We start from the raw sequence: 23,487 nt of genomic DNA, 5'->3' as shown, positions 1-23,487 counted from the left end.
AGTTTCAGACAGTAACTAGGACACAATTAAAGTCTTATGAAATATATTTGCCTCTGTAAGTTTAAATTAAAGGCAAAATTCATCTTTGTCATTCTTTGTTTTAAAAAAAAGTTAAAAAAAAATAGCTCCTCTTATAACACTTTTTTAAGCAGTTTAAATTACAAGGGTCAATCTGATTTTTTTGTTGTTGTTGCTGTGTTTACCATGCTACAGAGAAGAAATTAAAAAATAGCTAGAAACAAGTTAAAACGAAAACACAACAATCCAGAATCCATGAGATGCAGCAAAAGTAGTACTAAGAGGGAAGTTTATACCAATAAAAATCTTACCTCAGGAAATAAGAAAATCTCAGATAAACCACCTAACCTTAACCCTAAAGAGCAACTAGTTAAAAAAAGAAGAAACAAAATCAAAGTTATTAGAAGGAAAGAAATCATAGAGATCAGAATGGAAATCAATGCAATAGAGAAAAAAATTGAAAAGATCAATGAACTAAAGTCAGGTTCTTTGAAAAAAAAAAAAAAAAACCAGCAAAATTGATAAATCTTTAGCCAAACACATCAAGAAAAAAATGGAGAGCTCAAATCAATAAAATTATAAATTTTAAGTTACAACTGATACCACAGAAATATAAAGGATCATGAGAGACTATTACAAGCAACCATAAGCCAATAAAATGGACAACCTAGAACAAATGAACAAATTCTTAAAAAGGTACAACCATCCAGGACTGAACCAGGAAGAAAAGAAAATATAAACAGACCAATCACAAGCACCAAAATTGAAACTATGATTTAAAAACTGCCAACAAAAGTCCAGGACCAGATGGCTTCACAAGCAAATTCTATCAAACAGAGGAGAGCTAACACCTATCCTTATGAAACTCTTCCAAATAATTGCAGAGAAAAAAACACTCCCAGACTCATTCTATGATGCCACCATCATCCTAATACCAAAACCAGACACACCACAAAAAAGAAAATTACAGAACAATATCACTGATTAATGCAGATGCAAAAATCCTCAACAAAATACTAGCAAACTGAATCCAAGAATACATTATAAGAATTATATACCATGATCAAGTGGGATTTATCCCAGCAATACAAGGATTTGTCAATACACACAAATCAGTGTAATACATCATGTTAACAAACTGAAAAAACCCATAGGATCATCTCAACAGATACAGAAAAAGCCTTTGACAAAAATGCAACACCTCTTTATGATAAAAACCCTCTAGAAAGTGGCCACAGAGGGAATCTCTCAACATAATAAAGGCCGTATATGTCAAACCCAGAGCTAACATCATTCCCCACACTGAAAAGCTGAAAGCATTTCCTCTAAGATCAGGAGTAAGACAAGAATATCCACTCTCACCACTTTTATTCAACATTGTTTTGGAAGTCTTAACACAGAAGTAAGAGGAAAAAAAAAGAGAAAATAAACACAAACTAGAAAATAAGTAGTAAAACTGTGACTGTGACTGCAGATGACATGATACTATGCATAGAGGATCCTAAAGATAACCACCAGAAAACTACTAGAGCTCATCAATGAATTTGGTAAAGTTGCAAGACACAAAATTGATACACTAATATCTCTCGCATTCCTATACACTAAGAACAAAAGATCACATCAACAAGAATGAAATACCTAGGAACAAACCTATCTTAGGCAAAAGACATGTACTCTGAAAATTACAAGGTGCTGATGAAAAAAATTGAAGATGACACAAACAGATGGAAAGATATTCCATGTTCTTAGATTGGAAGAATATTGTCAAATGATTACACCACCCAAGTCAATCTAGAGATTCAGCACCATCTCTATCAAACTACCAATGGCATTTTTTCACAGAACTAGAACAAAACATTTTTAAATTTGTATGAGAACACTAAACACCCTGAATGGCCAAAGCAATCCTGAGAAAGGAAAATGGAGCTGGAGGAAATGCGGCTCCCTGACTTCAGGCTATGGTATAAAACTATAGTGACCCAAACAGCACAAAAGCAAAAATAGAGATAATGGAACAAGATAGAAAGCCTAGAAATAAACCCATGCCTCTATGGTCAATCTGTGACAATGGAGGCAAGAATATACAATGGAGAAAAGATAGCCTCTTCAGTAAGTGGTGCTCGGAAAACTGGACAGCTACATGTAAAAGAATGAATTAGAACTCTCTAACACCATACACAAAAATAAGCTCAAAATGGATTAAAGACCTAAATGTAAGGCCAGATACTATAAAGCTCTTAGAGGAAAACACAGGCATAACATTCTTGGGCATAAAACTCAGCAATATCTTTTTGGATCCACTTCCTAGAGTAACGAAAATAAAAACAAAAGTAAACAAATGGGACCTAATTAAACTTAAAAGCTTTTGCACAGCAAAGGAAACCCTAAACAAAACAAAAAGATAATTGACAGAATGGGAAAAAAATCTTTGCAAACAGAGTGACATACCAACAACTCATGCAGCTCAGTATCAAAAAAAAAAAACCAAAAAACCCCCCAAAAAAATATCCAATCAAAAAATGGTCAGAAGATCTAAACAGACATTTCTTCAAAGAAGACAGATGGCCAAAAGCATATAAAAGGTGCTCAACATCACTAATTATTAGAGAAATGCAAATCAAAGCTACAATGAGGTATCACCTAATACCAGTCATAATGGCCATTATCAAAAATTCTGCAAACAATAAATGCTGGAGAGGGTATGGAGAAAAGGGAACCCTCTCAAACTGTTGGCAGGAATGTAAATTACTACAACTCCTCAAGAAAACAATATAAAAGTTCCTCAAAAAACTAAAAACAGGACTACCATATGATCCAGCGATCCCACTCCTGGGCACATACCTGGAGAAAACCATAATTCGAAAAGATACATGCACCCCATTTTTCACTGCAGCACTGTTTGCAATAGACAATACATGCAAGCAACCTAAATGTCCATCAACAGAGGAATGGATAAAGAAGATGTGACATATACCGAATATCAGCCATAAAAAAAGAATGAAATAATGCCATTTGCAACAACATGGATGGACATAGGGATTATTATACAAAGTGAAGTCAGACAGAGAATGACAAATATCTTACAGGACCACTAACATATGGAATCTAATTAAAAATGAGACAAGGTAACTTACAAAACAGAAAAAGACAAAGGTTTCAAAACCAAACTTATGGTTACAAAGGAGAGGGTGTGTGGGGGGATAAATTAGAAGGTTGGGATTAATATATATCAACTAGATAAATAACAAGGAAATACTGTATAGCAGAGGGAAATCTACTCAATATTCTGTAATAACCTATATGGGAAAATAAGAAAAGAAGAGATACATATGCATGTATAATTGGTTCACTTTGCTATATACTTAAAACTAACACAATATTGTAAGTCAACTATACATCAATAAAACTTTAAAAAAAAGATGTTAAGTTTAAAAAGTACTTTTGAAATTTCTTTAGAAAGGTCTTGTATGAGAGGTAATTTAAAACAAATTAACGAATAAGTCATGCAGTGGTTAAATTGCCATAATACATTTCTTTTTTTTAGAGGTTCCTAGAATTTCTTGTTTGTGGTTGTCATGCTGATAAGCAAGCTAGATATTAGTCCCTTTAACTGTATTTTAATGGCAATGTATTATAGCATGATTTATCAACATATGGCAGGTGGAAGCTGACACAAATTATAATGAAAATTAAAACAGTCATTTATGCAGCAGGCGATTATCATTTAAGGAACATTTATTTGCAGGCTTTAAAAATGAGGGTTTAGAATCAAATGATTTTAAAATGAAAGTTTTAACCACAGTTACCTTTTTCCTGCAGCCACTCCTCTACAGGCCGGTTATATTTGAAGGGGATTTTCTGTTTTACCATTTGGAAGCGTTCATTATCAGTGTTGCCTTTAAAGTTTAAAAAACAGCTTAAAGAACAATCTGAAAAGTCAATAAGTCATTAAAAAACATCCTAGGTTTTTGGTGTGTTTTATGAAGTTTTTAGAGATAGATATCAATTTATCTTTAGTGGAGGTGGAGTCGAAGTCACTCTGCCCTTAGCTGACAGGTTTGAGGTCAGGTTAGTCTTAGCTATGCAGTGCTCCACCATGTTTTGGAAATGTGGCTTGTGATGGGCATTTGTAGGGAGGTTGGTCATTTACATAAAGAGGTTTAACTTTCACTCTTCTCCATCTCACTCTAACCACTCCCTGAGTCAGTGGGGGAACAAAGATCCCCTGGCATGTGAGGATCTGATCAGCTTCACAGCATGGCAGAGGACCCTTAGTGTCTTAGTCATGCATGATCCACACTCACTCCAGTGTATCCTTTCAGCAGCCTGGGACTAGGCACTTCCTTATTCTCTTCCCAAGTGTGTGTAACTGCTCTACCTCCCGGCAGAGAGAAGCCAAGGAAGACAATTTAAGCCCTGAGGGCCAATGGACACTTCTTATTCCATAAAAGGGGGAGGGGGGTTGGCATGCCATCACCTATGTAAAATAGGTAGACAATCAGAGAGGACTTTTCATTTCTATCTTTTCCCAGGTCAGTTCCATTTTTAAAATTGAAACAAAACAAAACAAAAAAAAACAAAGTAAGTATCTGCAAATAAAAGTAGCTATAAATAGAGTGCTATAGCATTTTCAGACTTTTGAGCTTCTCTTTTTTATTACTGTTAATAGACATAGGTTTTTTGCGTTTACCTTGTCTCTCCTTTTCTCTCTCTCTGCTTTCAAGGAGAGGTCCTCCCTGAAGAAGCATCCATTCATAAGCCTGTTAGGGATACTTCTTCCAACCATGAAATATCTAATTAGTTTCAAGGCTCAAACACAATGCTTTTAATAGTTGGTACGCCCCTTTCTTCCTTTAGTAAATGTTCCCACCCGTGGATGGTGTCTCTAATTAGGACAAACTTGGAGAGTTGTGTCGTGGAGATATACTCCTAATGAATAAGCTTCAAATCACTAAGTAATGAAGCCAAGCTTTGGGACCAGTTCTGTCTTGTCAACCAACCTCATAGTGATCAAAGCAGAAATGAGTGAAATCTAAGCTACTTTTGACTCATAGCCCTGCAGTATTGGAACTTTGGGAAGCCCAATTCAAATTACCAACATTAAATGTAAAATGGAAATCTCAAAACTAGTGGCTTGGAAACCATGTATAAAGCAGTCCAAAAGCTGGAAAGAATATCTGACTGAATAGCACATCAGGTGAATAGAAGCTTGCCCTGGCGTTTCCATCTCGGGGCCACCTTCATGTAGGGATTTTTATAGGCAGAGAAGATTCCACACATGGGTAAACTAGTACCTGCCTATGAGGGACAGGATGGGGAAGGGGTGGCAATATTGGAAAATATTTAAATGATTCCCCATTTATTTCTCCTTTGAACAAATCATTCTAAGATGCTGACTCATTACTCTCACTACCCAGGAATAAAAACAAAAAGCTCATGAAAGAGGCAATTACAAATCTGTTTCCAGCGTACATTATAGGACCCTATTTGGTTGGCAGAAAGCATAATATATTCACATATCAAAGGAAAAAATACACTGAATGGAAAGAACAATTAACAATTTTGGATTGCGGCATATAATTTAAAGTTTTACTCAAAGTATTATTTCTCACAGAAGAAAAAAAGAGAGGCTGTAGGCTAGGAAGAAAAATAGAAACATATCTGAACTTAATTTGGTGTTTCAATAAGCCCATCGTGAGAGAAGTTAGTTTTACTTCTTAACGTAAATACTAATTAGAGATCATTATAACGATCAACCTGGTAGGTGTGGGTGCATAGAATTGTACTAATCCAAAATAAAGTTGGGTAAATTCTCACATGCTCTTTTTTTTTTTGTCTTTTTAAGGCCACACCCATGGCATATGGAGGTTCCCAGACTAGGGGTCGAATTGGAGCTTTAGCTGCTGGCCTACACCACAGCCACAGCAGCGTGGGATCCGAGCTGTGTCTTCAGCCTACACCACAGCTCCTGGCAATGCCAGATCCTTAACCCACTGAGCAAGGCCAGGGATTGAACCTGTGTCCTCATGGTTACTAGTCAGATTCATTTCTGCTGACCACGATGGGAACTCCTCTCATGTGTTCTCATGGGAAAAATAATATGGAATTTCTGTAAAGAACCTATAACTCTTAATTCTACCCTACAGGAGACAGATATCATAAGGGATGTCACCCATCTTCATAAGCTTTGACCTTTCTCAGATTTTAGTCACAACGACATAGTGAGAAAATGAGAAGTGGCAAGCAGATTATGCCAGATTCACTTAGAAAATATTCTGTTCCTTTGGGTTTTCCGTAACTGTCATTGGCTATAATATTAAATATAGCAATGACCTTTGTTCCACTCATTGAGGAATGGATTAGTGAAGTCGGTAGCAAATATAAAGCTAGATATTCTTAGAAACATGCAACCAAACCCAGTGTTCCAAACTGACAGTTCTATATGAACCAACATTATAAGAAGCTGCACGGATCTACTTCTTCCACAAACACAGAGGGCTTGCTCCTTCTAAGCAGCTCCCCTCCCCACCCACTCTCCGTCAAACTTAAAATCCATAGAAAATCATTTTGGGACGTGCTACAGGCTAGAAAAATAAGAAACTATGTTGGATCAGTAAGTGACATGTGAGGAGGACAGCATAGCCACGATTCAACCTTAGACCTTTCAGAAAGTGAAAGAGAGAGAGAGTCATTCTTCTCCATCTCAGCTTTAAAGACATTTAGAGAAAAGTTTTAAGTTTTCCAGGCCAGACTGATGGTATCTGGCACTTAGGGACAGCAATCTTGCATACTGTTAAAAGTTGTGAAAGATGGAAGGTCACCTGGAAAGCCAAATTGGTTTAAGTTGCCACATTAACGTTGTTCTTAGTCTCTTTTCATCTTCTTGTTGGTTTTTATTTTAATTTATCTCAAACATTAGAGAGAAATGTTTTAGAACCATGTGCATGAGAATGAGTTCATTTGCCCCGAGCCCCATTTGCTAGACTGACTGAAGAGCAAACAACCTTCTAAACATCAGAATTCATACACAGGGACTACTCTGAAAGCTGAGCAAACCTCATCAAATTCATATACATTCATATTAAATCCTTAATGACATTTAGTTGTACATTTCATATAGCAATGAGTATGAAAATTTAAACAAAGACTAAAATCAATTCTTCAACAGAAAGTGATGCTATCCTCAAGAATGAATGGCCATATGAACAGTAATGTCATGAGCTCATTAAAAAGAGGCATGTGTGCATTACTAATTAGACACCCACAAATGTAATGACTGAAGTTCTCAACCATACTGAGAAATCTATAAACTGCACAATGAGATCTTCAAATAGTTCTTAAATTATTTCTGTGGATATGACACACCTACATAAAATTAAATTTTAGGAAAAAAATTAGTCATATTTCATTCTCCTTTAAGTAAAAGTTGGATGGGAGTGTGTGTGTGTGTGTGTGTGTGTGTGTGTGTGTGTGTGTGTGTGTATCTCCATCCAGTTTTCATATAATCGGCCTCCTATGGTCATTTGCTTTTGCACTATTGGTTCTATTAACAAATATTTCAGCTCCTGGAGACACAAACATGCACCGTCGAGTTATAATATGTGAAGAGCAAAATGCTCTGAGGTGAAATTATTAAGGCCCAACTGGTTCATACACAGAGCTCCAACCTTTATGCAGAAAGAGCTTACATCTACTACATTTGGGTTAATCCATTTAGGATGAAAGGGGAAAAAAAGAGGAAGATAAGACAAAGCAAGGTGACCCTTGAGTAGTTTCTCAATACATTAGTTTCTCTTTAATGTCTCAAAGAAGTAATCTTGAAACTTGCTGATTGCCTGAAAGGAGTATAAATTCTTTCAGCCGAAGAACTTAAAGATAGAGGGAACTCTTGTATAGCACAGACAGTAGCTTTTACATCATTTTTGTACCTTATTTGTCCAAATATAGATCTGATTCATTAGGAGTTATACCAATTTTCTTAAAAACATGATCAGTATAGCATAGGAGCTACGACCATGGATTGGGAAGAAAAATCTTGCTTTGAGTTTTAACTTTAGTAGCCAGATGACCTTGTGTAAGTCACTTAGCCTTAGGTTCCCCACTTTATAATTCATCACAGGACTTGGTATAGGACATGAAGAGGTAGAGCATGTACACAACCTGGCATATGAAAACATCCAATTTATTTAAACTATTATCATTAACATGATTCAACTCTTTCCTACTAATTAAAAAGGAAGCACATTAATTCCATGATGTGATTCCGTGGCCTCAGAACTTTTCCAGGCCTCTATTCCAAAGGTGACCATATTACATTTGGTACCACAGAGGTTATCATCCAAAGATAACTGACCATAGAAAATGAAACATCCTACATATCCCCTCAATCTCCTGCTTTTTATATTTTTGTATCTTCTAAAATATACTCAGCTAACCCCATTTCCAAAACAAAGTGGGTTTCTAAAACCACTGAAAGTAAAAGAGCAATTCAGGCATTGACAGATGCGATTTCTTGGTCCAGCCACAGGTAATGATGATATACTGCTGCTAAGATGAGGAAGAGTGGCTTAAAGGTTCTGGCAATTTGCACCAGGCTGGAAGAAAATGCTTTCTTGCAGGTAGACTATTAATACCATCTGCACTGTTGTCAAGCACGTGGACATGCTAATAGGAATATCGTGGCAACATTCGTCTGAGCAAAATTAATGCCAGAGGTATTTTTGCATTTTGTTTTGAGTCTTGAAATAAAGGAAGGAAAAGTTTTCTTTATTGCTTTGTTGACACTAAAAAATGAGACTGTGGGTCTAATGAACAGTCAGAGAATGAATACTATGTATTAGAGCCGGAGGCAAAAGAAAATCAATGCGGGTAGGCTTAAGTAGTAGGGCATTTCAGAGGTTCTTAGAATGCCTCTCTCTCCAAAGAACACCTTGTGAGTTTCAAAGCAAGCAGAAGACAATAAAGACAAGGAACGGGGTAAACTCTCTGAGCTCGGCTCCAGTCTGTTCCTGGTGTTGACCCAGATGAACTCAGAGTCAGAAAGAGGGGTGCTGTGCTCCATAAAGGACATCTAGGAGGTTCAGCCACTTGGAAGTGATGGATGGACCTCAACAAAGAATTAATATCTTGTATTTATAAAGTGCCTTTCAACCAAGGAGCTCAAAATGCAATTATAAGCATCATCTCATTAATCCTCACCACACACTTTTGGGGCTGAAGAAAAAAAGAACTATTGGTGTGTTGTGAGTCTCGATCCTTCAGTTTGCCAAGGCAAATACATCAATCTCTTAGACCAGAAAACTGACCAGCTGGGGAAGTAAATTGATAGACTCAGAGAACAAGGGCATTATTAAGTAAGGAAGATTTTCCAGACTCACTCAAGTGGTTCTAGGAGCCAGGGAGAATCACCTTTCCAAAGTGGTGAGAGATTTACCCCTGGGAAGCAGTGTGGGTTACTCAGTCATGCCCTGACTCAGCTCACTGCCTCAGGTCTTCTGGGTACATGCAGAAACGGCAAATATATGTAGACAGACATATTATCAGTTCCTTCCTATATTAAAGTCATAGTATTAATTCACCATCACTAAAGTATAGGAATTTGTTTTTGTTTGTTTTTTTAGGGCTCTACTCATGGCATATGGAAGTTCCCAGGCTAACGGTCAAATCAGAGCTGCAGCTGTGGGCCTACACTACAGCCACAGCAACATGAGATCCAAGCCTCATCTGTGACCTGCACCACAGCTCACAGCAACGCCAGATACTTAACCCACTGAGTGGGGCCAGGGATTGAACCTGCATCTTCATGGAAATTAATCAGGTTCTTTACCACTGAACCAGGACAGGAACTTCAAGAGCTGAGCTTCTTAAGCAAAGTTGCATCAAACATGAATGCAAGGAGCGATAGCCATGGAATCTTTCAAATATTGGATAAAATCCTATCAAAGACATTTACCAGTTCTGCGACCCTGCACAATATCCTTAATCTAGATGTCTCAGGTTCTTCATCTGTCCAAAAACAAAATGAAGATAACAATACCCATATTGTAGTATTTCATTCAAATGAAATGTAATAATCCAGGCAAGGAGGCTCATGGGGAGTTTGAAGAGGTTGGTAGTGGGGAGAGGCTGTGATTTATTTTAATTTTCAGGGAAGGGGAGTGGAGACTGTGCTAGAGTTGTACCTCTGGTGCTCCATGTCCAGTTATCCAAGTGACCGTACCCCTATTCCTCTGTCAAGGAGTGGCTGAGGTAAGTGTGTGTGCAAACTCACAAAAGACAAGGAGCTGGTGACACTCTCTGAGCTTGACTCTGGTCTGTTCCTGGTGTTGACCCAGATGAACTCTCCTAGAAAGAGGGGTGTTGTGATCCTCAAAGGGCATCTAGAATGTTTCGCCACTTGGAAGTGATGGATGGACCTCAACAACAAATTAATATGCTGTATTTATAAAGTGCCTTTTGACCAAGGAGCTCAAAAGGCAATTTTAAGCATTGTCACATTAATCCTCACCACATACCTTTGGGGCTGAAGAAAAAAAAAAAAAACAAACTATTTGTATGTTGTGAGGCTGGCTGAGGTGAGTTTGTGTGCAAACATGTTAAGACTGAACGTCTCTTTCAGATCCCAAATCTAAATCACCTTGCCATTTCTGCAGCAGTGGTATTATACTAAAGACCATTTACCCTGATGCAGTAATTAGAACATAGATCACCAATCCCTACCCTGTCCCTGTATTTTGAAGCCATTTTCAACGCTCTTCCTGAAGCTTGTTGATCTTGGACTTTTTATTTATCCCCATCCACTAAAGGATACTTTTGACCCCAGAAAGATGAACAAAACAAGGCCCAGGGGACCATGGTGTCTTCAATTTTCTTTCATAGTTTAAGAGATGATTTCCAAGTAATATCTGGTGTAACTTTCTTCATGATGATAGGTCCATCTGGCACTTATTCTTTAAGATCCTCTTTCAAAGATGACATACTATAAATTAACAAAACAAAACTGACTATAAAATTTGCTTTCCTTCCTCAAGTGGTGTCACTCTTTTCCTTCTATAATTATCCCGAAATATGCCCTGAAGCTAGTCAGTCAATTTCAATCTGGATTTTTGTCTCTTTCCTTTCTGATAAACATGTTAAGTATATCTTTGTCTTGGTGTGTCTTTAAGCTTTAGTTTCTTCAAATATAATAAGAGAATTATAATAATAATAACTGCAGTGTAAAGTTGTTGTTGAGAATTAACTGAGAACTGAGTATGTGAAGCCCTTAACTCAGTGTGTGGCACAAAATAAGAGCTCTATAATTTATTACTGTTGGTGTTATTGTTACAAGAGTACCTGATTCAGAAGGGTTAAACTAAAAAGAAGGCGAGCTTAACAAGATTTATTTCACTATACAACTTTTAGTGTCAAATCTTTTCAAATTTCCTTTTCAATATAAAACCTTAATGTTTGGTCTTCAACCTTGTGACATATCCTCCCTTCAAGATTCCCCAGCTGTCCTTCTTCTCACGCCTTTATTTCCTTCACTGCTGCAAAAGCCACAGTGTTATCTGGGGGCTCACTCTTTCCCATGATCCTCTCAATCCTACCTTCTCCCAACCACCCCCATTCCAATTTCCTTCCATTCCTCTCATGCAGAGGCTATCAAACTCAATGTTTTTAAAACCAGATTGCTAGAATATTTTGTCCAAAAAAATTCTGCTCATTCAATCATGCATATGTGGTATTGCTATACAGCTCAGAAGAGAGTTAGATTTGGAAGGACAATTTTGATCGGCAACTAATAGGAACATTTTCATCCTTCTGAATAGGAAAGTCATGCTAATGTCAACACCTTCGATGCCATAACAGACTTATGCTACAGTATTCTTTCTGCTTGGATCTTGAGGACTCTGGTGTTCATAAATTACATGTCTTCTAGACCAACCTTGAACTTCATGCCTACAAATGAATATATTATTCCCAAGTGATCTCAAAACAACAATTACTGTTCCATACACCACCCATCCTGTCTTGGTGAATATACTTTACTACAGTTGTTTAAACAACCACATCATAGTACACATGCATATTAGGGTTATTTCCAACTTAAGCCCAAGACAGTTTCCAATTAAATTGCTTTCCCCAAAGTTTGTGCCAACTTGCATTCATGCAATATACTTTATGAACTTCAAAGCAGGACTTTAATTACATCCCATTAAATTTATTCTTTTTTTCTTTTATAACAGCATCGCAACCTGATAAGAAAATGTTTAACTCCGGGTCTTTTGTTTCTTATAGAAGATACCTTTCTTAGTTTTGTGTCATCTTGCAAGTTTGATAAGCATAGCTTTTGTGCATTCATTCAAACCTTGAAAATTTTATTGAATAGAAGGATTATCTAGTGCTTTAAAATGGTTACACATTATTTGAAACTCCTCTCTGTAAGAGGAGGTTTAACTTGAATCTCCAACTTCGAATGTGGGCTGGACTTAGTGACTCAATTCTAAAGAATGGGATATGGTGGAGTTGATAATGTGTGTCTTTTAGAGACTACATCAGAAAAGGCACTGTGACTTCTTCCCTCTCCCTCTCTCAAGGCTCATTCTGGGGAAGCTACTGTTGGGTCTAAAGGACACGTAAGACACACACATGTCAAGGAACTGAGGCCATCAGATCATCGGGACCTAGATTAGCCTTGAGATGACTGCAGCCCTAGTCAGTATCTTAACTTCAGCTCATCAGACACTTTGACACGGAATCACTCAGCTAAGCTGCTACCAAATCCTGACCTATAGAAACTGTGAGATAATAAATGTTGTGGGGTAATTTGTTATACAGCAATATACACAGAGTCATTAGAGTGCCTCATCTGAGTGTTTCAGTTCAATCAGAGGCAGATCTCCTTAAGATGCTCTCATACCTCTCCTTATGTTATTCTCTCTTAGGGAAATGAAGATACACTTTATTTATTTACTTATTTATTGATTGATTGATTATCTTTTTTAGGGCCACACCCATGGCACATGGAAGTTCCCAGGCCAGGGGTCGAAATCAGAGCTGTAGCTGCTGGCCTACACCGCAGCCACAGCAACGTCAGAACCAAGCCACATCTTCGACCTACACCAGAGCTCACAGCAATGCCAGATCATTAATGCACTGAGTGAGGCCTCGGATTGAACCTGCATCCTCATGGATATTCGTCAGATTCATTTCTGTTGAGCCACGAAGAGAAATTCTTGTTTTTTAAGATACACTTTATTTATAGCTTACTCATCTGCCAATTTGCTAGCAGTATCTAAAGGGAATTTAGACTATTTAGGTAAGACTTGTTTTGAAGAGCCCATGTCATCACCAGATTCTTTGTTAAATATGATGAAATATATACCAACTTATCCATCCAATGAAACACTGGAGTATTTATATTGATCAGTTTCGATCTTAAGAGATACATCTTTTTATACAATGCAAAATTTAGGATGTTTTACCAAGTGGATTTTCTATTCCGACTGACACTCCCATCATTATTTCTGAGTGAACGTTAACAGTGGCTGGAATTCAAATTTTTTAAGGATCCTGGGACATTCCTCATCTAAGACTGGGAGATCTGAGCTTCTTGTGGAACTCTATTACCATTTTCTCAGCTTTTAGGAGGACTGCATGTTCCTACTTATTTGCAATAGCCTTGACAGTCTGAAGGACATTCTCTTCACTAGAGAACTTGTTAGGGACTGATAAAGATGTGTAGGGATGGAGAGGGCAGGGGAAGAGACAGTCCCATAACCCCTGAGGCCCTTCTTAGGCAAATTTTTTTGTGTTTCACAATTATCGAGCAGTTTCTGGCAGTAGAGATCATTGGGACTAAAAGTTTATTTATTTTTTCTTTTTCTTTTTCTTTTTTTGGCTGTCCCGCAGCATATGGAGTTCTCAGGCCAGGGATGAGAGTCAAGCCACGGTTGGGACCTCTGCTCAATGGCAGTAACTCCAGATCCTTTAACCTACTGTACTAGGCTGGGGATCGAGCCTGTGTCCTGGTGCTGCAGACACCCCCGAGTCCATTGTGCCATAGTGGAAACTCCACAGTTAATATTTTGAGAGGAGCCTACACTTTTAAGGTTGAGGGGACTTCAAAGATCATCTAAGAAATATACTTTCCCTGTTTTAATGTTTCTCAAACTTTCCCTTAGAATGTCATTATCAGCAGAATTCCAAGTGCAGGTTAGCATCAGAGAATGCAGATCTTGAGGCCCACTCTCTACTCACAAAGGTATTAATTAAAGAGTTGTCTGTACTCATATGTGTTGGCTTATTGGGCATTTCTAAGGCTTTTCAAAAAATGAACCAGTTGGCAGCTACGCATCATTTAATTCAAGATTCAAAGGTCAGGTATACAGACTACAATGTGGTATAAGAATCAAAATTTTCCCCGTGAAGAAATAACCTCAGGGAAAGTGGTTGGTGTACTATATCTTAAATTCATACAACGCCTCGTTAACTCTACTCGGCAAATTAATTCAAATTGATTTGTTTGTGAGAACTGCAGCATGGCCTCAAATCTGGCTACAAACAAAGGATAATGATAAACAACAATGTATTCAGCTCAGAGAAAATGTCTAGAGAAAAGTATAGATCAGCATGGGGCCTGTTTTATAATATTGCTGGCTTTGCTATTAAAAAAAAAAAAGAAGAAGAAAAGAAATGAAATGGGGAGTATAGCCTATACAAATAAAACACACTTTATAGGTAACACTAATATATCATAAATACCCCCAAACAAAGGCAGATAAAGTATTTGAAAGCCTCCAAGAAGGAATAAATAAAAAAAGATAAGAAAAATTTTAAACAGATGTTTAATTTTCTAAAAATACTTAATGTAAGGCCGAATTATGAGACATGATGAGAAAAAGAAAGAAAAAAGAAAATTGTGTGATATGGCAGGAAAAACCAAGATTAGTCTCAAGATATCATATCCTCGAGGAGGAAAAAAAACAAAAAGGACCATTCCTCAGTGAAAGTCACTACTTTTCAACCTTAGTTTGAGGCCTGAATTTAGGGTTGAGAGGGAGGAAGTTTAAGAGGAAATGGGGTTAAAACAACAAGAGCCTTTTCCATGCTCTCTGTCAGTGTGTTAAACTGCAAAATAGCTAAAATTCCATTCCAATAGCTATGCCCCTTTACAATGGGACTTGGTCACTCCCCGCATTAGAGGCTGAGCCTATTTTTCCACCCCTTGATCCTAGGTTGGCCCTGAGACTTGCTTTGTTTGGCATTCTGGTAAGTGTGATGTAAGCAGAAGACTGAACAGATTTGGATGTGCTGTTCGCTCTCACACACTGCTGAAGTCTGAGATTGCCAATGAAGAAAGCAGGGCTCCTGGAACCCCAGCCACCCAAGCCTACTCTGCCAGCTCAGCTGAGCCCCCAGACGTGAGTGAGGCCATCAAGATCATCTAGCTCCATCCGAGCCAGGCTGGAACAGCAGGAACAGCCACCCACCCCATAGAAATATGAGCCAATAAATGAGGTTTGGGGTGGTGTGTTATGTAGAAAACACTAACTGATACAGCCAGGAAGTCAGGAAATCCAGTAAGGACAGGGAAGCTGAGATGGGGTAAGCAACCTCCCCACTGCCCCTGTTTGAGTTTCCATCAAGGCCCATCAGGAAGAGCAGGGAAACACTCAGCTGCTGGGAGGAGAGTCAAAGAAGTTTGTGTAGGGAAAAACTTAGGGGTCTTGGAATGAAAATAGGGTGACACAGGCCCCTGTTACCTATGCTTAGCCCTCTGCCTCATTCAAAAGGGAGAATTATCAAAGCCAAGGGAAGGGATGCAATGATGCAGCTTCCATGAGAGGAGAGGAAAAGGTCAAGACTGGGGGAGTTGGGACAGGGTGGGGGAAACTAGAGAAGACTGACTTTTCTCTGATCTCCATCCATTTCTAGACTTAGACTAAGGGAAGGGAGGGAGAGGGGTGGAGGTCGACTCTGCAGGTAATAAGGAATAGAGGTAACAAGGGACCATCGCTATTTAGTTGATGAATGGACAGAAGGCTGGTAAGAAGAGCAGGCTGGACTTATGTAAGATATCCTGGAACTGTAGCTTCCACCCCACCAATGGATTTTTTTTTTTTTTTTTTTTTTTTGGTCTTTTTGCTATTTCTTCGGCCACTCCTGCGGCATATGGAGGTTCCCAGGCTAGGGGTCGAATCGGAGCTGTAGCCACCGGCCTATGCCAGAGCCACAGCAACGTGGGATCTGAGCTGTATCTGCAACTTACACCACAGCTCACGGCAACGATGGATCGTTAACCCACTGAGCAAGGGCAGGGATCGAACCCGCAACCTCATGGTTCCTAGTCGGATGCGTTAACCACTGCGCCACGACGGGAACTCCGGATTTCTTAATCCTTAAATGGTTTCATAGGGAACCTTGGAGGACTGCCTTCTCTTTTTCTGAGCAAATATTAAAACCAACTTTCTAAACAAATCAAACCAAATCCTTTATGTTCCTGCAGGGTATGAATAATCGCTGGTCATGAATAGCCTTACCTAGGTTTAGAATAGAAAGGTATTCCCCATCATACTTGCTACTAAAACAACACAATAAAAACAAAGAGAAATATTGAATTAAAGACCAAAACCAGGCAAAAACATTCCTGCCTTGCAACCTTGGCTTTTAAAACCAGGCATTCAACCCCTTTTAAAGTTTATGGATTACAAAAAGCGGCCTTTAGAAGCTCATTGATGAGTTTAGAAGTCATTTTCCTGGGACTTAGCTTGATCAGAATAGTATTATTTTAGCAGGTCAATGGCAGTTGGACTCTAGAGAAAAGCATCAAAAATGACCCAAATGTAGGGACTAAGAGATTAAATAAAGAGTAAGGACAGCTAACAGTGCTAAATGTTGCTAAATGTTTTGACTGACAACTCAAGCGATACATACTTGTCGGTAATTAGAAGTAAATCTCACAGTTTATGTCATGACTTAAACATTAGGTCCTATTGTAAATGTGATAGCCAGAACAGCAATTTAAAAAAAAATCTTTTTAACACTTTTTTTTGTCTTTTTTTTTTATGGCTGCACCCATGGCATATGGAGGTTCCCAGGCTAGGGGTCAAATGGGAGCTGTATTTGCTGGCCTACACCACGGCCACAGCAACACTGGATCTGAGCAGCATCTTCAACCTACATCACAGCTCACAGCAATGCTGGATCCTTAACCTACTGAGCAAGGCCAGGGATCTAACCTGTGTCCTCATGGATGCTAATCAGATTTGTTTCCCCTGAGCCACGACGGGAACTCCTCCGGGGTTTTTTGTTTTTGTTTTTGTTTTTCCCCCACACTTTTAAGAAAGTGGTTGATGATTATGTAAAATTATGGATGCATTTTAAATATTTACCTGGCACCTAGACTCTACTTTCCTACTATATCAGTTCTTATGGGCATGTTTCCCACCCCCCCTCCCCTGCTTTGTTATGAAATATAATCATCTTAAGCAAATTTTTCTTTCAATCTTTTTACACCATTCTACCTCCCACAATCCCCTCCTAATACAGGATGGCAGCAAACAGTATACATCTTAAGTGCGCAAGTATATTCATGAAGTTGATAATGACTGTTACCTCAAAAAAAGGTAGGTATCCTGACTCCAAGAAATTATTAACTTATTAGCTTTGAAGTTTAGATGATTACTAAGGTTCTTATAATCTCTGAAAACCTACATATTTGAAGCATATAAATAAAATAGTAATGACTCTTCCCTCTTTTAATCATTTAATATGCTATTAATTAAATACACAGTAATAAATCTTGGTTATCTGAATAAATATATTGAAATATCTGTAGGATATATTTCAATATATTTATTCATACTGGGGCAAATGCAATGTTTTTTATATGTACCCAAGGATGAGTGTATGTACCCTGTATAAAAAGATTTCTATAAATACTTTAAAAGAAAGAAATATCTTTGCATGTTCTCCAGAGAACCTCGCACCTTTCAATAAGAAACAGATCTTAGATATCTGTTAGAAATAAATATCCAGGATTTAAATAAATGATTCAGAATGCTTTCAAAATATATCCCTAATAATAATGGAATTGACCAAAAAAATTTTTATGAAAACCAAGGAGGCGATATCAGAGGGATCCATTCTACTGATGGAACAAGCAAACTCTATCATCTGTAATATTTTAAATTTTACTGGTCAAATTAGAGTAGTCCATATCGTGTAGACATTTCTAAACCAACCAGGGAAATGGACCAGATGACCTAATATTTTCACCAATCTAATGACTGGGTTCCTTTGACATTTACTCTTTTAGAAACCTTTCACTTTTATCTTTGCAATAATGATCCAAGAGATGAAACGAAGCCTTGAGTAACTCAATTCACTTCCTCTGTTTCATGCAGTACCTATTGATGTAGCACATTGCTGTCTTGTCAAAAAGCACTTAGAATATTAGTGAGTATAAAGTATAATTAGGACAAGAGATAAGACAGGTGATTATTCAGGGTTTTTTTTGTTTTGTTTTGTTTTTTTTAATATTCCTGATTTGGTTGTAGTTGTTATTTTGCCACACCCACGACATCCAGAAGTTCCCAGGCCAGGGATCTAACCTAAGTCACAGCAGTGACAATGCTCAATCCTTAAGTGCTAGGCAATCAGGGAATTCTGAGTATATAGTTTTCTTGATTTTATGTTTCATTTCTGATTTTTAGGGCTGGTGGCTTATTCCAATCACACTGGAATTCTCGTAAGTGTCTATACTTCTGAACAGAGATTAAAATTTCACTTCTAACTAAAACCTGAAGATGCTGTCAAAAGATTAATTTTATTTATTTTTTTCTCTCAAAGATTTACTTTTGATTGTAACTTAGAATGGAGAACCTAGTCACAGTGAGCAGTAACGATATATGTAGATTTCTTCCTTATCCTGTTGGACTTAAATCTGTTCTAACTGAATAATAGTCCAATGCCTATGATTCAGTTTCTAGCACAGGGATTCATAGAAATAGATACTTCTTAAAGAAGAATTTGAAGGGTTTCTGTTAAGAAAGGAATGTCATTACCAGAGCTGCTTCTGTCTCTAGAGATTGGCTCTGTCATTGGGATTTCAACTGGAACTACATGTACAAAGGTCAGTGAGGTTTGAAGGTACACAATTGTTGCTCAAACTCTTCAGCCCTCTAGTCAACACTCTGCTGGTTTGAAGTAGCTATAGGGGAGTGGGGTGGGGGAAGGGGACTGGCACAAACCAAGGAATCGAAGGCAGAAGAGAGAGGAACAAAGTCCACCTATATTGACTGTTCTATCTGTCCAGAAAAAATTAAAGCAACTGTAACCTGGCAGAATGAGGCAGCTATATAACCATGCAGCTGCAGAATGAGCTGGATCGACTGGCTGAGAAGATCATTAATGTTCTGGCCCACGTGTTTATGGGCAACAGCTATAACTACTATGGCATTTCAACCAGACCACCAGGAAGAGGGGCTTGGGACACATGTGTGAATGAACTGAATACAACTCCCGAGAATGGAAATGAGGCTAGAGACTGGTCGTAAAGGTCTGGGATCAGGGTTGGTCAGGACTCTGAGTCAATGTGTTGGCATAGCACCTCGCTCAGTTCAGCTGACTTATTTCAAGAACAGATCTATTAAGAGTATTTCAAAATTCCCTTTATGGGCCTACTTGGAGCTCAAAATTCTCTGAGGCCATTGTGGGAGAAAGTCACAAAATGAAGCAAAACTATTAGGTTTCACTTGGTTTATCTCCTCTAGGAGCTCTCCATTGCTCCCTGAGAACAAGATACTCTTTTCCATGTATTGCCTTCATTTTTACCTCTCCTGGAGGGCCAACCCCACCCTTACCACACAGAAAGTTCAGTAAAAATATCCAACTATTCATTCTGAAAGTCTAAAAGCATCTCAGTTCTATTTCAGTTTGTACTTCACTTATATAAATTCCTCCTTTATTTGAAATAGTCAGCATCTCACAACAGTTTTATATAGCTTTAAAAATGAAGTAATAGGTATTTCTAAACCTTGGCTGTCTGAGGAGATTTTAGATTTACTTTTACATTACATTACATTGTTTTAGATTTATACTTAGTTCTTTATTTTTAACTTCAGTCATTGCCTAAATATTTTCCTTCTTCCCTTTTATCATTTAGCCTAACAACACTGGGAAATCTACCCTTTGAGACCTATGGGGAATCATCTGACACATGTAGAGATATTTTAGTAAAATCAGATTTAATTGTTTCAAGAAAAAATTTCCAGTAAAATCTTAAAAGTTATTCATAATAAAACATGTGCTATTTCTCTATTGGTTTTAAAATGGGCTCGTTATGTATATTTAATGCTTATAAAAGATGCTCTTTATCCTGGTGTATATTGTTAGAGTGAATATGTGGACAATAAAATCAAAAATTGTCTTCAATAATCTCAATATAGTTCTGCAGTTTAACACTTATTGAGCATGTATTATTTAGCCACTTTGACTGAGAAAAAGGGGGGGAATTAGCAAAATTATGATCACTTTGCTTGAGTTATCAGGAGCCAAGTCTGGGGGTATATGCTTTCTATTCTGATAGTGGGAACTTTGGCTTTTGATTAATAACTGTATTAAGTCAATATTAGGGTCAGTAAAATGTGAAAGGATTCCTATTTTATGCAAATCAAATTTGGTCTTAGATGGGTTTTTTCAATTTATCGTAAACTTGTCATCATTGTGTGTATATACAAAACACACACACACACACAATATGGTTCTGTTCCTTTCATAAATAGGAAGATGGATTTTAACATCTTTAAAACTCAACAGCAGGAAGTGGGCTGAGTCACATCTATGGAGAGTCCACCCTCATAAAAGCAGATCAATGGCCGGAAATGGAGCAGAATTTCAAACAGGATGCTCTCATCAGCAGGTTAGGGATAGTCAATGCCAAGAAAATGAAGAGAACAGAGAATGTTCTCTGGGATGTAGACGATGGACATATCAGGGATCGGGCAGAAGAAAAGATAAATGCTAAGAAGTCAGTTGGCACCTTCATACAGAAGGGCTATGAAGACTAGGCTAGGGCAGCTAAGTCAGTGGCAAATAAAAAAAACCTGTAGATTCAAAAGAAAAGTAAGCAATGTCCCTTATAAGAGAGAGAGACAAGTGTATCTGGATCACCACAACTTACAGTTACTAAGTAGAAGTAACAGAAAGAGAGAAATAATCATGCCTCCTGTTTGTTATTTTGAAATCTTGCTCTAAGCAATCCACAGCATAACATACATAAAGGCAAAGCAAATCTATGTCTTTGGTGCTCAGTTAGGTGGTGAGGTGGTGTATGGTTCGGTTTTTATTTATTTAAATATAGGTAAATGGATTGCCTTTGCCAGTGACGTATTCCATTTCTTTATCCTGAACTAACCTCGTAGAAGTACTATTTTTCTATGTCTCTTGGGATTTAACTCATCTACTTGGAGATTTTCTTTCTCCAATTACTCTAAACAGAGATGAGATAGTCCCCCAAAATAAAGCTTATGGATCAGTAAACACAGAGCTTCAAAACATGCATAACCTAGATGAGGGGTCCCACCAACTACAACAAAGTGTCGATTTTAGCTTATCACAAATTGCTTTTGTATATTGCTTTGTGAGAAACAGCCATGCCCATTCATTTATGTATTGTCTATGGTTGTTTTGCCCTATTGTTTCACAGAGTTAAATAGCTGTAACAAAGACCTTATGGCCTTTGCAAGGACAATAATATTCATTATTTGGCCTTTTATAGAGAAAGTCTCTCCAAATAAAGGTATCAAGGTCTTCACATCTATATTCAATTCCAAGGTGACCCTATCACCTACCAGTGTATGAGCCTAAATAATGTGTCCCTTAACTTCTCTGAGACTCAGTTTCCTCATCTCTAAAATGAGAATAAGAATAGAACCCCTTTCTAGGACACTGTAAGTAGGATACAGTGTGATAATCCATGAACCTGGCACAGAATACGTACTCTATCAGTACTGCCTATTAACTAATATTATTCACCTAAAATCCTCTATGCAAGGATATTTTGTACTATCCTCATCCCCTTCTCCAGGATATACAGCTCCCAGACACTGGTAGGCATTTGGAATGAAGATTTCACCACTAAACTCAGAAAACTACTTTTCTATGATGGGATTAAAATGAAGACAAATCTAGTTTAATTAAACATTGAGACTGGCAATTGTGCATTGGGCAGAAGCACATTTCTAGTAAATGTTTAATAATATGATTACAGTGTGTACTGCATGCGCTGGGATGTAAGAAACAATAGTAAATTTGCATGTGAATTTACATTTGTCACCCAAATGAGTTTGCGCTCCACATACAGGGCAAACTGGAATGCTCCTGGGATACAGAGGAAGGCAGGGTAACAGAAAGGGATAGGGAGTAGGAACAAACAAATCTGGGCAGAACCCCAGTGCTGACACTTTTTGGCCCTGTGACTGCCACAAATGTGCTCCAACTCTCTGAGTCTTGGTTTATTCATCTGTAAAAGAGGGAGATTAATATTTCTCTCCTGAGGGGTTTCCGCTGTGGCACAGCAGGTTAAGGATCCGGCTTTGTTTCTGAGGCAGCACAGGTTCAATCCCAGCCTGGCACAATAGGTTAAGGACCCAGCATTGCTACATCTGTGGCATAGGTTGCAGCTGTGGCTTGGATTCAGTCCCTGGCCCAAGAACTTCTGTATGACATGCAGAGCCAAAAAAGAAAAAAAAAAATTCTCTCCTGAAACCACTGGGCATGTAAGTGAAACAATGCATGGATGATGCCTGGCCCAGTACTTCTCTCAGGGTGAAAGGCACAGGTTTTCAGGCCACAGTTCATCCTTCTGCATGTCTAGATAGGGCAGCAGCTTTGTTAGCATTGTCCTATGGAGTCCAAGATGACAGCCCAAATTCCATCCCATGCCCACTCTTGTCTAGTCCCCAGGCTCCATCAGGCACTTACATGTGTTACTGAACCCCGATCTCACCTGACTGATAGTACCCTGTTGACATTATGGAGTGGCACGTACAACAGTATATGCATAGAAGCATTAGCTTTGCCTTCTGAGAGATATAGACTTGAGTTTGAGGTGTTCATGTACTAGCTTATGACCCTGGGAATTAGTGTCATAAACCTCCATACTCCCATTTGTAAAATGATGATAAACACATTCTCTTCCTCTTAGGGTTACTGTGAAGATTTAATATAGGAACTCAGTTCAGTGCCTGACACTGAATAAATGCATAATAAAATTTAAGTATTAAAATTATCTTGCTTATGTACATGCATTTCTCTTCCACTAGACTATAAGGTCCCTTCAGGGAAGGGGTTGTGTTTTATTTCCCATCATATATCCATCACCTAGCATGGACTCGCATGTAAAGTAGACTTGGAATAAATATTTGTTGAATGGTTAATGAAGGAATGCATAAGGAAGACACTCCACTCAAACCTACTCCATGG

At 38.1% G+C, this 23,487-nt stretch overlaps 1 protein-coding gene across 35 annotated transcripts in view; it reads right to left on the bottom strand.

Annotated features, from left to right (window-relative positions):
* The window catches only part of NRXN3 (neurexin 3), a 1,647,030-nt gene that overhangs the window by 177,891 nt on the left and 1,445,652 nt on the right, over positions 1-23,487 (bottom strand). For 27 of the 35 annotated variants that reach the window (XM_021099958.1, XM_021099974.1, XM_021099978.1 and 24 more), the window contains one exon: positions 3,825-3,914. The exons of the other annotated variants lie outside the window; for them this stretch is intronic. In XM_021099958.1, the coding sequence (XP_020955617.1) occupies positions 3,825-3,914 (90 nt within the window). The remainder of the gene's footprint in view (positions 1-3,824; positions 3,915-23,487) is intronic. 35 annotated transcript variants of the gene reach the window in all.

Source organism: Sus scrofa, chromosome 7 (genome assembly GCF_000003025.6).
Source record: "Sus scrofa isolate TJ Tabasco breed Duroc chromosome 7, Sscrofa11.1, whole genome shotgun sequence".
Classification (NCBI taxonomy): Eukaryota; Metazoa; Chordata; class Mammalia; order Artiodactyla; family Suidae; genus Sus; species Sus scrofa.
This window is presented reverse-complemented; position numbering and strand designations above follow the sequence as displayed.